General features: G+C 46.8%; 1 protein-coding gene across 4 annotated transcripts in view; it reads right to left on the bottom strand.

Annotated features, from left to right (window-relative positions):
- INVS (inversin) overlaps nucleotides 1-16346 on the bottom strand; it is a 145631-nt gene that overhangs the window by 19580 nt on the left and 109705 nt on the right. For all 4 annotated transcript variants that reach the window (XM_045840097.1, XM_045840099.1, XM_045840098.1 and 1 more), the window contains 2 exons: nucleotides 15917-16203; nucleotides 11119-11836 (listed from right to left, as the gene is read on the bottom strand). In XM_045840097.1, the coding sequence (XP_045696053.1) occupies nucleotides 11119-11836; nucleotides 15917-16203 (1005 nt within the window). The remainder of the gene's footprint in view (nucleotides 1-11118; nucleotides 11837-15916; nucleotides 16204-16346) is intronic.

The raw sequence follows: 16346 nt of genomic DNA, 5'->3' as shown, positions 1-16346 counted from the left end.
CCCCAGGCCAGCACAGCACCACACTGGGAGGTCTGCCTTGGGCCTGCGGCTCCTCCATTAGGAAAAGAGAACCCACAGCAGATATCCAGCTCCCCAGCATTTCGAGTTGCTTCTTGGGAACCCCCACTCCAGTCCTGCCCCATGGGGACTGCACTGGGAATCTGATTGTGACACAGAAGAGGGGAGGGCCTTGCAACAACCAGCACATGGGTCTTTTTAGACTGAGTTCCTTCCTGCCGCATCCAAGCAGTGGTTCCAACCAGTGGCTTTGCTCACTTGTGGAGCCAAGACAGTGGCACAGTCTGATCAGGGAACTCAGCAGCATGTAGGTCGACCTGATTCAGTCCTTAAAGAAAGAGTCTTGCTGGCCTTGGAGCTTAGTCTGACCTCACGCAGGAAATGATAGCTTAACTCACTGCCGATTACACACAGCTCCTGGCCCCTGCCTGACCAGAGATCCTGGCCAGGCCACCCAGGAGCTACATAGCCCAGTAACACTCAGACTATATGGCAGGCCGAGCTGATCATCTGTGGAGCAAGACCAATGGTGTCATTTGGCCAGGGAACTTGGGGAGGTTGGCTTGAATCAAGAGTGCGAAGAGCCTTGCTGCCCTTGGAGATCAGTTCTCTCACTCTGTCTGGGCGGGGAAAGTAATTTATAGCTCCAGCCATTGCTGAATACAGCCTAACTACAGCACAGAGGGACCTGCACAGCCCATCCAACAGCCCTTCTTACAGCGGTACTTGAACCCAGAGCACAGCCCGTGGCTTTGTGTGGTCAGGGTTATTCAGTGCACAGTGTTGCCTGATTTGAGCACCCAGATGGTGAGCTCTGCAGGCCCTGGGGCCTGTCCTGCTTCCCTGCCAGGGCAGGAAAGCTAATTCATAGACTGCTAAGAATAGAACCCAGCCTCAACTGTCTAGAAGCCTGATCAGACAACCCATGTAAGTGCAGAGCTCATCCCACAGTCGTGACTGGACAGGGCCCCAAGCCAGTAGCCCTTTCCACCATTCTTAGCCAGTGGCATCCACCCCCACCCTCAGAACTGTCCAAAAAGAGACAGCAAGCCTCACCTGCCAAGAACTTTTAACCAGTAGACATGTCCAGAAACCCAACTAAGCTGACTGGTGAAGAACTGTCTCCACCAAAGCAAATCTGCAGGAGGAAACTGCTTACCCAAATGTGCTGATACCAACTTAAGGAATCAAGAATCATGAAAAATCAGTTAAACATGACACCATCAAAAGAAACTAAAAAAGCTCTGATAACTGACCTTCAAGAAATGGAGATCTATGAACTGTCAGAAAAAAAATTCAGAATGATTCTCTTAAAGAAGTTTGGTGAGCTACAAAGAATACAGACAACTAAACACATCAGGAAAACAATGCATGAACAAAATGAATAGTTCAACAAAGAAATAGACACAACCGGAAAAACACCAAACAAATCCTAGAACCGAAAAGTAAGACTGAACTGAAGAATTCAATAGAGGATTGAATTGAAACCGAAGAATTCAAAAGCAGACTTGACCATGCAGACAAAAGAATCAGTGACCTAGAAGAGAGGACATTTGAAATTACCCATTCAGAGGAACAGAAAGAAAACAGTAGAAAGCAGCCTGCAGGACTTAAGGGACACAATCAATAGACACAGTATCAACACTTGGGAATGCCCAAAAGGGAAGGGAAAGAGAAAGGAACAAAAAGTGTATTTAAAACAAATGGCTGCAAATTTCCCAAACCTGGGAAGAGAAATGGACATCCAGATTCATGAGCCCCAAAGAACCCCAGATAGGTTGGACCTGAATAGGGTTACACTGAGACACACTGTGATTAAATTGTCAAAAATCAAAGACAGAATTTTGAAAGCAGCAAGAAAAAAGAGAAGTTACAAAAGGGACTACTGGAAGATCTCTCAACAGAAACTTCAGAAACCAGAATGAGATAGTATATTTGAAGTATTGAAAGAAAAAAAAAAAGGCTGTCAGACAAAAATTCTATACCAGGCAAAGCTGTTCTTCAGAAATTAAGGAGGGAGACAGACTTCCCTGAACAAATGGGAGTGCAGGGAGTTCATTACCACCAGACCTGCCTTACAAGGAGGGAGTTCTTTAAGTGGAGGTAAAAGGATGCTTATTAACATCATAAAAACATAAGGTCAGGTAAAATTAATGTTGTAATAAACATGTCAAAGTTAAATTCTGTAGTATAGTAATAGTGGTATAGAATTCACTTATAACTCTAGTTCAAAAGTTAACAAATGCAGGAAAATAACCATAACTACAATAATCTGCTATTGGATATACAGTATAAAAATGTCTAAGCTCTAATATTAATAACTTAAAATGTGAAGCAGTGGGGGGAGAAGTAAAAGTGTAAAGTTTAGGAATGCCTATCCAAGTTAAATTGCTATCAGTTCAAAGTAGGGCATTATAATCTTAAGATATTTTCTATATGCCCCATGTAAGCACAAGGGAAAATTCTGTCCTAGTTATACAAAAGAACATAAGGAAGTCAAAGCACACTAAGAACAAAAAGCATGAAAGAAAAACAACAAAATGGCAATGAGTTCTTGCCTATCAATCATTACCTTAAACATAAATGGATTAAATTCTCCAACCAAAAGACACAGAATGGTTAGATTAAAAAAAAAACAACACAGGGGGACCCAAAAACCCCCAACATTTATTTACAAAAAATTATGTATTTACTATTACAGGTTTAAACTTTAATCAACTTCAAAGTACTCTCCATTTGAAGTAATACACCTATTGAGGCTTTTTTCTACTGCACAAAACAGTTTTTCAACTCATTGATTCTGATGCCTTTTAGTGCTTCTGCTGTTTTTTTTTTTGTTTGTTTCACCTCTTCCACATCAGCAAGACACTTCCCTGTGAGGACATTTTTTTTTTTTTTATCCAGGGAAACAAAAAGTTGCTCAGGGTGAGATCGGGTGAGTAGGGAGGGTGGGGCATGGGGGCCATGCCATTTTCGGTCAAAAACTGCTGAACACTCAGCACGGAGCGGGCAGTGAGCTTGTAAATCACCCGTCGTGAAATGAGCAAACGTGTTTTGTGTCTTCAAAAAGAATTCACTGAAGCTGAATTCAGCTTCTCACTACGACACCAGCTGGCACACTGATACAGATGGGTTCCTAGAAGACTCACCTAGCAGGGGAAGCCTGCACTACAGGGAGCCCACCCTCCAGAAGATAATTCCAGTTTTTTGGGGGGGTCCCCCTTGTGGGCTGAAAATGAAGGGATGGAAAAAGATATTTCAAGCAAATGGAAACCCCTCAAAAATATCAGTGGTAGCACTACACTTACAGCAGATAAAACAGACTGGAAAATTGGTAAAAATTAACCTCTTCATCCATCATGGTGTTAAGCTATGAAGAAGATGTAACAATTTAAAACATGCACTCAACATGAGAGCATCTAAATATATATAGCAAAAATTAAGTGTGTTAACAGAAGAAATAAACTAATACAGTAACAGCCAGGGGTTTTAATGCTCTATTCTGAACTGGATCAGACACAGAATCAGTGGCTCTGAATACTATAGACCACATGGACCTAAATGATATACAGAACATTCTGTCTGACCACAGCAGTGGACACATTCTCAAGCACGCATGGAACATTTTCTAGCATATGCCCTGTATTAGGCCACAAAGGTATTACCAAATCCAAGAAGACTGAAATCTTACCTGGTATCTTCTCTGACCATAATGGTATGAAACTCGAAATCAATAAAAGGAAATAACATGGAAGTTAAGCAACAGTCTCCTGAACAATCAATGCATCAAAGAAGAAATTAAAGGGAACATTTTAAAAGTATCTTGAGACAGAAATGGAAACAACATAACCAAAGCTCTGAAATGCAGCAATTTCAAAACAAATCATTGATTGATTTTTAGAGAGAGGAAGAAAGGGAGAGAAACACTGATTTGTTGTTCCACTTATTTATGTATTCATTGGTTGATTATTTTATGTGCCCTGACTGGGGAATCAGACTGGCAAACTTGGCCAATTGGGATGATGCTGTAACCAACTGAGCTACCCAGCCAGGGCCCAGTGAAAGCAATTCTGTGGGGGAAGTTTATAGCAATAAATGCCTACATTAAGGAATAAGAAAAATCTTAAACAACCTAACTGTATACCTTAATGAACTAGAAAAAAAAATGATCTCAAAGTTAGCAGAAGAAAGAAAATAATAAAGATTAGAGAACAAATAAATGAAACAGGGAACAAGAAAATAATAGAGTAACAAAACTAAGAGTCACTTCTTTGAAAAGATAAACAAAATTGATAAATTATTAAGTAGACTAACCAGGGAAAAAAGAGAAGATCCAAATCAACAAAATTACAAATGAAATAGCAGATGTTACAACTAATACCACAGAAATACAGAGAATCTTAAGAGGTTACTATAAACAACTATGCGAACAATCTGGACAACCTGGAAGAAACGGAAAACTTCTTAGAAACATACAACATACCAAGACTGAATCAGGAAGAACGAGAATCTGAAAGGCCCAATAATGAGTAAGATATTGAATCAGTAATCAAAAACCTCCCAATGAAGAAAAGCCCTAGACCAAATGGCTTCATTGATAAATCTTATCAAATATTTAAAGAAGAATTAATCCCAGTCCTCAGATTCTTCCAGAAATTCACAGAGGAAGGAACTGCTCCAAACTCACTTCATGGGGCCAGCATTACCCTGATACCAAATCCAGAAAAGGACACTACAAGAAGTCTATGAGCCAATACCCCTGATGAGTATGGATGCAAAAATTCTCAGTAAGTACTAGCAAACCAAATTCAGCACACTAAAAGGGCAATTTCTCATGATCAAGTGGGATTTATCCCTGGGATGCAAGGATGGTTCAAAATAAGTCAATGTGAAGTTTCACATTAATAGAATGAAAGGAAAAAATCATGATCATCTCAAAAGATGCAGAAAAACCATTTGACAAAATCCAACATTTGTTCATGATAAAATCCTTTAACAAATTAGGTATAAAAGGAATGTACCTCAACATAATAAGGCCATATATGAGAAGTCCACAGTTAACATCATATTCAATGTTGAAAGGTTGAAACATTTCCCTTTGAGATCAGGAAAAGACAAGGATGCCCACTTTCATCACTTCTGTTCAACATAGTACTGGAAGTCCTACCAGACAATCGACCAATGAATCAGTGGCATCAAAATTGGAAAGGGGAGGTGTAAACCTGTCTCTGCAGGTGACATCATTTTATATACAGAAAGTCCTAAAGATGCCACAAAAAAAACTCTTAGATCTAACCAGCAAATTTAGTAAATTTGTAGGATACAAAACTAACATACAAAAATCAGTAGCACTTCTATCTATACATTAATAACAAGTTGTGTGAAAAAGAAAAGGATCCCATTTTACAATAGCATCAAAAACAGTAAAATACTGATGAATACTTGCAAATTAACCAAGGAGGTGAAAAATCCCCAAGACATTGATGAAAAAAATTGAAAAAGATACAAATAACTGGAAATGTTTCTATCCTGTGTTTATGGACTGGAAGAATTAATATTATTACAATGTCCACACTATCCTAAGCCATCGATTCAATGCAATCCCTGTCAAGATTCCAATGGCATTTTTTTTTTCACAGAAATAGAACAAATCCTAAAATTTGTATAAACCACAAAAGATCCTGGATAGCCAAAATAATCCTGAGGAAGAACAACAAAATGGGAGGCATTCTACTTCCTAACTTCAAGAAATATTATAAAGCTACAGTAATTAAAACGGTATGGTACTGGTAATATAAACACACAGACCAATGGAACAGAATGGAGAGCCCAGAAACCATGCATGTATGGTCAACCAATATTTGACAAAGGAGTCAAGAATACTCAATGGAGAAAGGCAGTCTTCGATAAACAGTGCTGGGAAAGTTGGATATTCACATGTAAAAGAATGAAATTGGATCCCTATTTTATACCACTCATAAAAAATAACTTGAAATGGATTAAAGACTTAAATGTAAGACTGGAAACCATAAAACTCCTAGAAGAAAATGTAGGAAAAAAAACTCCTTGACGAGGGTCTTGGCGATGATTTCTTGGATATGACACCTAAAGTACCAGCAACAAAATTAAAAATAAGCAAGTGGGACTCCATCAGACCACAATGCTTCTGCACAGCAAAAGAAACGACCAACCACGTGAAAATGCAGCCTAGGGAATGGGAAAAAGTATTTGCAAACCACATGTTTGACAAGGAGTTAATATCCAAAATATGTGAAGATGTTCGAAGAGAAAAAAAACACCCACAAGTAATCCAATGAACACATGGGCAAAGAATCTACATAGACATTTTTTTAAATCCTCACCTGAGAACATTTTAAAATTTGTTTTAGAGAGAGAGGGAGAGAGAAAACATCGAGTTGGCTCCCAAACCGAAGACATAACCTGCAACCTAGGTATGTCCCCTGACTGAGAATCGAACCCACAACCTTTCGGTTATGGGATGACACCCCAACTAACTGAGCCACACCGGCCAGGGCTGAATAAACATTTTTCCAAAGAAGATATATAAATGGACAATAGATACACGAAAATATGCTCAACATCATTAGTCGTCAGGAAAATGCAAATCAAAATTACAAGATGCTGGTTCACACCTTTGAGAATACGGTCTCCAAAAAGGCGAGATAACAAGTGTTGGGGAGGACATGGAGGAAAGGGGGCCCCTGTTCACTGTCGGTGGGATTGTAATTTGGTGCAACTGCTATGGAAAACAGTACAGGGGTTCCTCAAAAAATTAAAAAATATAGAACTACCATATGATCCAACATTTCTATGTCTGGGTATGTAACTGAAGAAATTAAAACTATGTTGAAGAGCTATGTACACCCCAAAATTCAAAGCAGCATTACAATAGCCAAGTGATGGAAATAACCAAAGTGTCCACCAACACATGAATAGGGAAAAAATTGTGATATAGACAATGAGACATTATTCAGCCATGAAAGAGAAGGAAATCCTGCCATTTGTGACAACATGGATGAAACTTAAGGACATTATGCTAAGTGAAATAAATTAGATAAATAATGTCTCACTTACATGGGAAGTGTTAAAAAAAGCCAGACTCATATTAAGAGAGATCAGACCTGTGGCTATCAGAGGCAGGGTGCGGAGGGCGGGGAAACTGGGTGAAGGTGGTCAAAATGTACGGATTTCCAGTTATAAGATAAATAAGTAGTGAGGATGTAATATGTAACATGATAATTATAATGTAACAATGCTTTCTAGTCGATATGAAAGTTGTTAAAAGAGTAATCCAGAGAGTCCCCATCACAAAGAAATAAATCCTTTTTCCATTTAAAAAAATCTATGAGATGATGGATGTAACTAAAATTGTGGTAATCATTTCACAATATACTTAAGTCGTGATGTGCACCTTGAACTCACGCAGTGCAGTATGTCAATCATGGGTCAGTAAAACTGGGCTGAGGGAGGCTGAGTAACTTGTAGAAGGCCACATGGCTAGACTCAGGAGAGACCAACATTCAAACTCAGTGCTGTCTGATCCAAAAGCCAAATATGGCTAAGGACATTGCTCTGTACTCTGTTCTTGATGAGTACCCATATTGCTTCTTAAGAATAGTGGCAAAGGGGCCTTGGTAGGGTGGCTTGATTGGTTGGAGCATCATCCGCACACCAAAAGGTTGCGGGTTCAATCCCTGGTGAGGGCACATACCTAGGTAGCGGGTTTGATCCCTGCTTGGGGCCGTACAGGAAGCAACCAGTTGATGTTTCTCTCTCTCTTCCTCTCCCTTCCTCTAAAATCGATAGAAATATTCTCAAGCAAGGATTAAAAAAATAGTTGCAAACGTAAGAGTTGTATTTTACTAAGAGACCATTCTCCTGGAGGGTGGAGCCTGGGATGGGACAGGCCAGGGGCATGTGGGTGATTGATGCCTATATTTACGTCCAGTGTTTCATTGCTGGTGCTCATCCCACGTGCACTCACAAACTTCTTACTGAACACAGCTGTTGTGGAGCCTCGCAAGGAAAGCTGCACCAGTTTTCACTGTGTAGCTGATTAACTACTCCAGCTGTGCCTACAGGGTGCCGCAGAGGGCAGCAGGCCCCGCCCCTGACTTTTCGGTGCACCAAATGGGGAGTCACCTTCCTAGGTCTGCTAAAAGCTCCTTGCTGCGCCTGGTGCAGCCCCAACCTCCTGCCTTAAAAGGCTGATTTCAATCCAACTACAAGATTCTTCCTCTTTGCCTGGAGGGACAAACCGTGCATCCCCCCACAGAAGGTGTACCACACTCCCAAAGAGCTGACGGCAGAGAAAAGCTGGAGTTACGGGCAGCACTGCTCCACAGCTCAGTTTCTGTTTGAGATGCCAAGTGTCTCCCACCCCCTCTGCTCTCCGGGCAGAGAACTCGCCGGGAAGCCCAGGTGTTGGCTGAAGCTGCAATTGCTCCGGTTCTCAGGGGGCACAGCTCCCACTGGCTCTACTCTGGCACCGAGGCTGAGTCCGTGTGGGGTGGTCCTCGGGTCCCCGTTCTCCCGGAGACCTTGCCCTCCTGGTGTGCTGAGAAGCCCAACCTGCCCACTCGGCCTCTGGGCCTTGTGCACTCACGATGCAGCCTGTCCTCCGCACCAGCGGGACAAGAGCCGACAGAAGGCAGCTTACACACGTTTGGTGAGAAGGAACCATCTTATACAGTGACAGCTCTCAGCCACAGCAGCCTTCCAGCCCACTTTAGCTTATCCAGTGTCTGGTTTCAACCTTTAGAACAGTCAGGTCCTGACCGGCAATAAAACTCCCGCTTTGGGACTAAGCTTCATCTCCTCCGGGCCCAAGGGTCACTGCTCACCCGGTCCCCGCACACCTTCCCATCTGCTGTTCTCCCTCCTCCACGCGTCTCCCGTCTCCCGGAGCGACAGCCTGCCCGGTGGCGTGGCGCACCCTGTTCCCCGAGCCCCTCGGTGCTCCTCAGGTCTGGCCTCAGACACCACCCACTGGCCCGGGACAGCACTGTGGGCTCCCGTGCTCAGTATGGAAGATGTACATACGGCTACAGAGAATCAATAAAAGTACTTTTATGGTCACCAGACATTGCAACTTCCCACACGGTGCAGCTTCCCAGAAGCCTTTTGGAAGTCGGTGTCCGGGGGCTCAGCACTGCACGAGGGTGCGGCCAGAGGGGGCCGAGTAATCGCCTCCCCAGGTGGGCACGCAGACTATGAGCCCACTGTTCTCGGGGGCAATGACTGGGAGCTCATTTGCTGCTATGGACACTTACTGACAGGGCCCGTCAGCTCCGACTCTTCAAAGGAGTCAAAGCGCACTGACGGAAGGCCTTTCAGCGGGCAGCAGCTGCGGGCCTGACGTGGTGAAGCGCACGGGCTTGCCTAGAGCCCGGCTCGCAGCTGAAATGCCTCCTCAGAAGTTCCTCTGGGACGGCAGCCAGCGCACGCCCTCGCAGGACGCCCCAGGGAGGGCAGCAAGGACCGATTAGGCCTGTGGCTTCAGACGCAGACGGTCTCAGCTCAAGGCCAGGGCTGGCACTTAGGAGCTCCGTAACTTGCTGGGGGGATGAGCCTCACTGTGCTCCAGTCTCCTCGCCTGGGGAATGGGGCAAGAAGAGGACGTAGCTCTCAGGGTTAGTGTGGGCACTAAGGGAGTTAATTCTACGTGTAAAACTACTGGGTGCAGCGCCTGGCACGCGAGCCCCATGAATGCCAACTACTGGCACTACCAGTAACAACAATGTGCCCTGTAAGGCGAGTGTGAACGCCCTCCAGGCAGCCCTCCCTCTCCCGCCTGCCTCCACAGGTTATCTTGACCACAACCAACACTGTCTTTACTGGGAGCCTGGGGTAAGGCCCTCGGACTTGAGTCAGGCACAGCTTCAAGGGCTAGATCTGCACCTCTAGGACAAGGTGTGTGTCCTCCCTGAAATCATACGCTCGTCTGAGAAATGGGGACGCTCACCCCCATCATGACAGCTACCAGGTGAGGCTGGGAGAGCAAAGGTATGAGACGACCTTGTCAACAGCCAAGTGCTGGGACAGACATTGAGGACACACCAGAGGCCGTGCAAGGGCTCTGGGCTGGGCCGTCTTTGGCACAACAGACGCTGGGGCCGCCCGCTGCCTGGACCTCACAAGAACCACTCCCTCCCATTCCCCCCTCCAATCCCTGCAGACAGTAGGTGCTCCAGCCCTTTTATCTCTGGACCGGGGCGTTGATATGTGGCGCACCTGTGCTCACAGTGACTGGCCGGCTTTGTTCCCCCTTCAACCTTCCTCTCGCTGGAGACCGAGGCCACGTGACTCGCACCTGTGGGCGCCCGTGCAGCCCGCCCCTGGGCCCTGGCCAGAGCTGCAGTGCGGCCCACAGTGTGAAGGAGAGTATGAGATACGTAAAAACTGCAGCCAAGGACTCCCCCAGTGCCCCCACGAGTGCCCCCTGGAGGTACCTGGCTCAGCCTTTCGGGAAGTCTCACCTCTCCTCCAGCACCTGCCCCACGTTCGGAGCGTGAGCGAAGCTCACACAGGTTTTTGTAATAAATTTCAGTTACTCGGCTGCCCCTGTCCAGACTCTGGTTTGGGTAATTGGGGTATGACTAATTCCTGGATACTAGACAAGAAAAATAAAATAGTTTATGTGTGTAGGGCTTTAGAATTTATGAAGCACACATCATCTCATTCTACGGCCTGTCGTATAAACAGGACAGGGGCAGGCATTGTTAAATCCCATTTTCCGGGTGAGGAAACTGGGGGCCAGGGAGGCCAAGTGATCTGCCCGAGGTCAGATAACCTGTCAGAGCTTCGCCTGAAACTCGGGCTTCCTATTTCCACACCGAGGGCCTTTTTCTTTACAGCAGGCGATCCTGGGTGCTATCCCACCTTTCTTGGCAAAAGCACCTTTTGTAGGTGCACCTTAGGTAGTTGACCCAGTGTACATTACGAGGACCTACAAGTGTGAATTCCATGGGTAGGCTCAATTACATTGGCCGTGTCACGCCAGCGCATGGAACTCACTAGAAAACACAGGAGAGCACAGGGGGTGTCGTGTTAGGGGTGTGGGGCACCCCAAGTCCTCACCTTCTCCAGGCCCGCTGGATGACTGCTGCCGCCCTGTTCTTCTTGCGAAACAGCTCTTTCCTGCTTCTCTCTCTCTGGATGATCTGCAGCCGCAGCTCTACAGGGAGCAGGTCGATATTCACGCTCTGCCCGGAGAGGGGACCGGGAGCTGGATTAGTCTCCTTAGGTGTCGCAGCATCCTCAGACAGGGTGGATATGCCCAACTTGCTGACCCCTGACCTCAGCATCTCGGTCCCCTGTGGCAAATCTGAGAGGCTCTCTCCTTCGAGCTTGTCCTGCGTGACTTTGTTCCTTGGTGTCCGGTGGTGGAGAGGATTCTGCCCGGCATGGAGCACCTCCCCCTTGGCGCTGCCAGGCCGGCTGGAGCCAGCTGGGGAGCACCTTCCTCCTCTGAGCTCTTGGATGCGCCTTTTCTGGGCGGCACATTTGGCCTTGGGTGCTGCGTCGTGCCGCCTGCTGGCCTTCCGGTGACCGTCCTGCTGCGGAAGGCTTGTAGCTGCCCAGCCGGGGTCCTCTCCTTTCTCATCAGGCCCGGCCACCCTGATGCAGGAGGGCTGCTTCGAGGAGCCTTTCCCCTTGTCACACGGCTGCTCGCCGACCGTCTCACCTCTGGACTTGTCTGCGGAGGTGGCTCCCGGACACCTGTCTCCATCGGCGCCTTCACTGGGGCTGAAGTGGACACAGGCAGACCGGCTCTTAGGATGTTCTCTGGAGGTTTCTTGGGGAAACAAGAAAAAGGGGAAAGGATATTTATTGTTCAACACTTGCATGATAGGGCAGGTCTGCCTGTTGATGTACATAAAAGATTCAGCCGTGTCCTACAGCATTACTACGATAGTGGTGATTATTAGAAAAACATTTTAACTTCTATTTCTAGCAAGAGTAGGTTTTATAACCTGAAAGCTTTCCAACTACAAGCACCTAGAAACGCTGGTTAAAATATAGTGAAAATCCTTTTAAAAGCTCCAGAGTGCCTTCGAGACAATCAAGGTAACCTCCGGGGGCCCAAGACAAAGAGCACACTGAAATCGGAGCGGTCGCTGTGTGCCCTGACCTGGGCAGGTGGTAGGGGTGGAGTGGCCATGGGCTGGCTTCACTGAACATCTGGCTGTGGCCTGACACCCAGGTGAGAACAGAAGGTGAGGACTTGCAGGGAGAAAACTGCATGAAGCCAGGACTCGGCGGTGGGATGCCCTTGGGAAACAATAGTCCAGGTAAAAGATCTGCTTGCCAGCACTGGGAGGTGACAAGGACATTTGTCTCACATGGGTTTGGGATTCACTGGTTTTCAACCTACAGAAAAAACTGATGTAAAAACTGGTCTCAGGATGTGCTCTTGCAGAAGCGAACGATTCACGCAAGCAAGCACAAGGCTGCTTCAGTGCGGCACGCCCTCACTCGGGCTGCACAGAGGGGGCCTGCTGGAATGGCGTCACACTTCCAAACTGCACCACGCGCGAGGGACCAACGTACCGTGGGTGACAGTTAACAGACCCGACGGTAAACTCAGATCAGTAAGAACCACGGCTAATAGAACGCCGTGTGCGTGGGCACACGCCAACGATTAAACAGGAGAAACCTAAAATATGAGGAAAGGATAGACATTTCTGAAACAGAGCTAAACAGAACTTCTAAAATGAAAAAGCTGCTCGTAACAGGAAAAGCAGTGAAGGAGCTTCTGTTCCTGTATTGGCAGGACTGCGGCACGCTCACCACCGAGGAGAACAGAGAAGTCCAACGAGCTGTTACAAGTCACCTGTTTTTTAAAACAATTCGTAAGCATTTTCAACGGCAGCTGACACATAGTATCACATCTGTTTCAGGCGTGACACGTAGTGACTTGCTATTCACGCCTGTGAAGTCCTCGCCCCAGTGCGCCTGCCACCCCTGCGACAGCGCGCACTGGCCACCGCGGTTCGGACTGTGTCCCCAGGCTGCGCCCCGCATCCCCGTGACTGTGGCAGCTGCCACAGGGCACCTCTTCCTTCCTTTTCCGTTGTCATCCAGCCCCCAACACTTAACCCTCCGGGAACTATGACAGTGTTCTCCGTATTTATGAGTTTGTGCGTTGTTTGTTTGTTTCTTGTGTTTTTTAGATTCCATGTGTAAGTGAGATCCTATGGTATTTGCCTTTCTCTGACTGACGTATTTCACTGAGCATAGGGCCCTCCAGGTCCACCCACGCTGCCGCAAAGGCAGGATTTCTTTATTTTTCATGACAGGGGGATATCCCATTGTGTACATGTACTGCGTCTTCTTCATCCATTCGCCTCCCGTTGGACGCTCAGGCTGCTTCCAAATCTTGGCCATTGTAAATAACGCTGCAGTGAACTTCAGGGTGCGTATGTCTTTTTGAGTTAGCGTTTTGGGTTTCTTTGGATAAATACCCAGAGGTGGAATTGCTGGGTCACAGACTAGTCCTACTATTGATTTTTTGAGGATCCTCCATACTGTTTTCCGCGGTGGCTGCACTGATTTACAATCCCACCAACACTGCAGGAGAGTCCCCTTCTCCCCACACCCCCACCAACACTCACAAACCATCTGTGTGAAGGCATCAGCGGCTAACAGGGCAGAAAAAAAGGAGGCCAAGATCCAGGAGAATCCAGACACCAACAGAGCCGGGTAAGGTGTCTGGAGGCACGTACGTATCCCCAGAGGAAGCAGCCCCCTGAGGTGTGGAGGACCAGAGACTGCCCAGAAGCACGCTCTTCGGCTGGGACCACGGGAGGTCACGTGTTAGGAGAAGAGCTGAACTGGCTGGAATTCCATATGGCTGTCACGTCATGGGAGTTTCGTGAATGCGGACGGAACGACTAACTGAATGCACATAGCACAAAGCACCACAGGTCCTGACACACTATCACGGAAAGTGGGTCACGTGTTAGAGTCTGGACAGGTCTGTGGTCGTTCATGTGTACTTTGCTGTGATTGTTCTTGCCTAGATCAGCAGTGTGGTTTAATAACAGTAGTTACTGGTACAGCTCATGGTCTGCGACATGTACGCTGCATTTTAAATTTCCATCCGTAACTGCTCTGCAGGGTGAAGAATAGACCCCCATTTCATAGCTGAGAAAACTGAGGGTTAGAGAGAGAGACTGAATTGTCCCAACCCTGAATTAGGTGACCAGGAGGTTCCAGAGACCCTCCTTGGAGGTCCTCGAGGCCAAAACTACTTTCATCATAACGCTAAGACGAGATTCATCTTTTTCACGTTGTTGGCATTTACACTGGATTTCTGGAGGGCTGTCGCCACTGCCTAACCGGTGAGAACGGCTCAGTGTGTTTCAACCGCTTTGTGCATAGACATAGTTCATGCCACATACCTGCCTTCTTTGTGGGAGTCTGGGGTCTCGGTGTACGCACGTGCTAAGCAGAGGGTGCCCACACGACTGCCCCCTGATAGAAACCCTGGAGTCCTAGGCTGAGGTGGCTGTTCTGGTGGAAACATGTTGAAGTGGTTGTTAAAACCACTGAGTGTCCCGTGTGACTCCACCAGGACAGGGCCCCTGGGAGTTCACACGTGGTTCCCTCCAGACTCTCCTCCATGTGCCTTTTCCCTCGGCTGACTTCGCTCCGTACCTCCGTGTTACAGTGAATCACGGCCACGGGCACAACTGTGTGCTGAACCTTGTGCGTCCTCTTGGCGAATTACTGAGCCTGGGGTGCTTTTGCGCACCCCACACACTCGACAAACTCCACATGGAAGACACTCCAAAGTCCACGTCAAGACACATCACTGCAAACTCCTGAGAACTAAAGGTAAAGTCTCGAAAGCAGCTGGAGAGAAATAAATGTTACCTAGAAACATTTCCAAGGAACGCCCATCTGAATGGCAGTGAGCTTCTCATCTGAGACCATGAGCGGCAGAAGGAAGTGGCTCAGTCATTTCCAAGTGGTAAGGAACTGCCAATCCTGCAGGTGTGTCTGGTTTAACAGTTCCTCAGGAATGGAATAAAAACCGAACTAGCACGCAAAACCGAGACCGACTCACAGATGGAGAGCACACGACAGCTAGTGGGCAGCATGGGGTGAGGGGTGAAGGGACAGAGCCCAAAGGAGGAAGCACTCACGGGCGTGGACAACAGTGTGGTGACTGCTGGGGGGAGTGGGGTATAAGGGGGCTAAATGGTAATGTGAAAAAGTTGAAGACTATATATTTTAAAAATATAAAAATAAAAATAAAAACATTCTTAAAGATTGTGTTGCAAATAGACCTACCTTTAAATAGGCTAAAGAAAGTTCTTCAAACAGAAAGGACACGTTAAGAGAAGGAACTTGGAGCATCAGGGAGAAAGACAAAAACAACAGAAAAAATATGGGTACATGAAATGGTCTATCCTTTTCCTCGTGAGTTTTATAAATTATACTTGATGACCAAAACAAAAATTATAAAATCATCTGATATCAAGCAAAGATGTTGAGAAGTGGGGAAGGTAAAGGCACCTAAGCGGAAGTAAGGGTTCTGCATCTTGCTCACGGGGTAAGATGCTGGGACCGCTGGACTCTTACAGGCCACTGATGACTGTGGTGATACTCAGAGCAACCGCTACAGAACCTACAGATGTACTCAAAAGCACTGTAAATCAATCAAGATGGAACCCTACAAGACGCACAAGTAACCCACAGGAAGGGAAGAAGAGAGAAATGGGGGTGAGAATCAGAGGAAAGAAACAGAAACTAAATAACGAAATGGCAGACTTGAGTGCTGACACAGTTGCCTTAAATGTAAATGGTCTAAATCAGAAGGGCCCACCGCCCATGGGCTGGCACCGGATAACAAAGGCAGTACACCTACCATTTGGCTTTCTGGGGTCTGGTCCCTGAGAGCCTGGGGAGAGATGCTGCTCCTTCTGGGGGGCTTTGCTCGGAGACCTTCTGCCTGGAGACCCTCTGCAGATTCTCTGCTCGGGGCTCTGGGCCACGTCACCGGTGGACGGCTGGGTGCTGGGGCCCCCACTCCGCCTGTGGGGCTTGGCCTGGGTGCTGGGCAGACAGGGGAGGGCTCGGGGCCTGCAGGAGTCGGGACTCAGCCTTCCCTTCTGCTGTTCTGCTTCTCTTCGCTTGTTTTCTTCCTCTCGCTTCCTGAAGCAAAGCCAAGGAAGAAGAGGAAAAAATTAAAAGAGTGTTAACCACTCAAGCGTTCCTGAGTGAGACTTAAACTCCAGGAGGAGCTGCCATGTCACAGGAGGGATTCGGAAATTCACATTTTTGAGAGCAGGCTTTTC

Source organism: Phyllostomus hastatus, unplaced genomic scaffold, assembly GCF_019186645.2.
Source record: "Phyllostomus hastatus isolate PE091 unplaced genomic scaffold, TTU_PhHast_1.1 phas_contig_34, whole genome shotgun sequence".
In the NCBI taxonomy this organism is placed as follows: Eukaryota; Metazoa; Chordata; class Mammalia; order Chiroptera; family Phyllostomidae; genus Phyllostomus; species Phyllostomus hastatus.
This window is presented reverse-complemented; position numbering and strand designations above follow the sequence as displayed.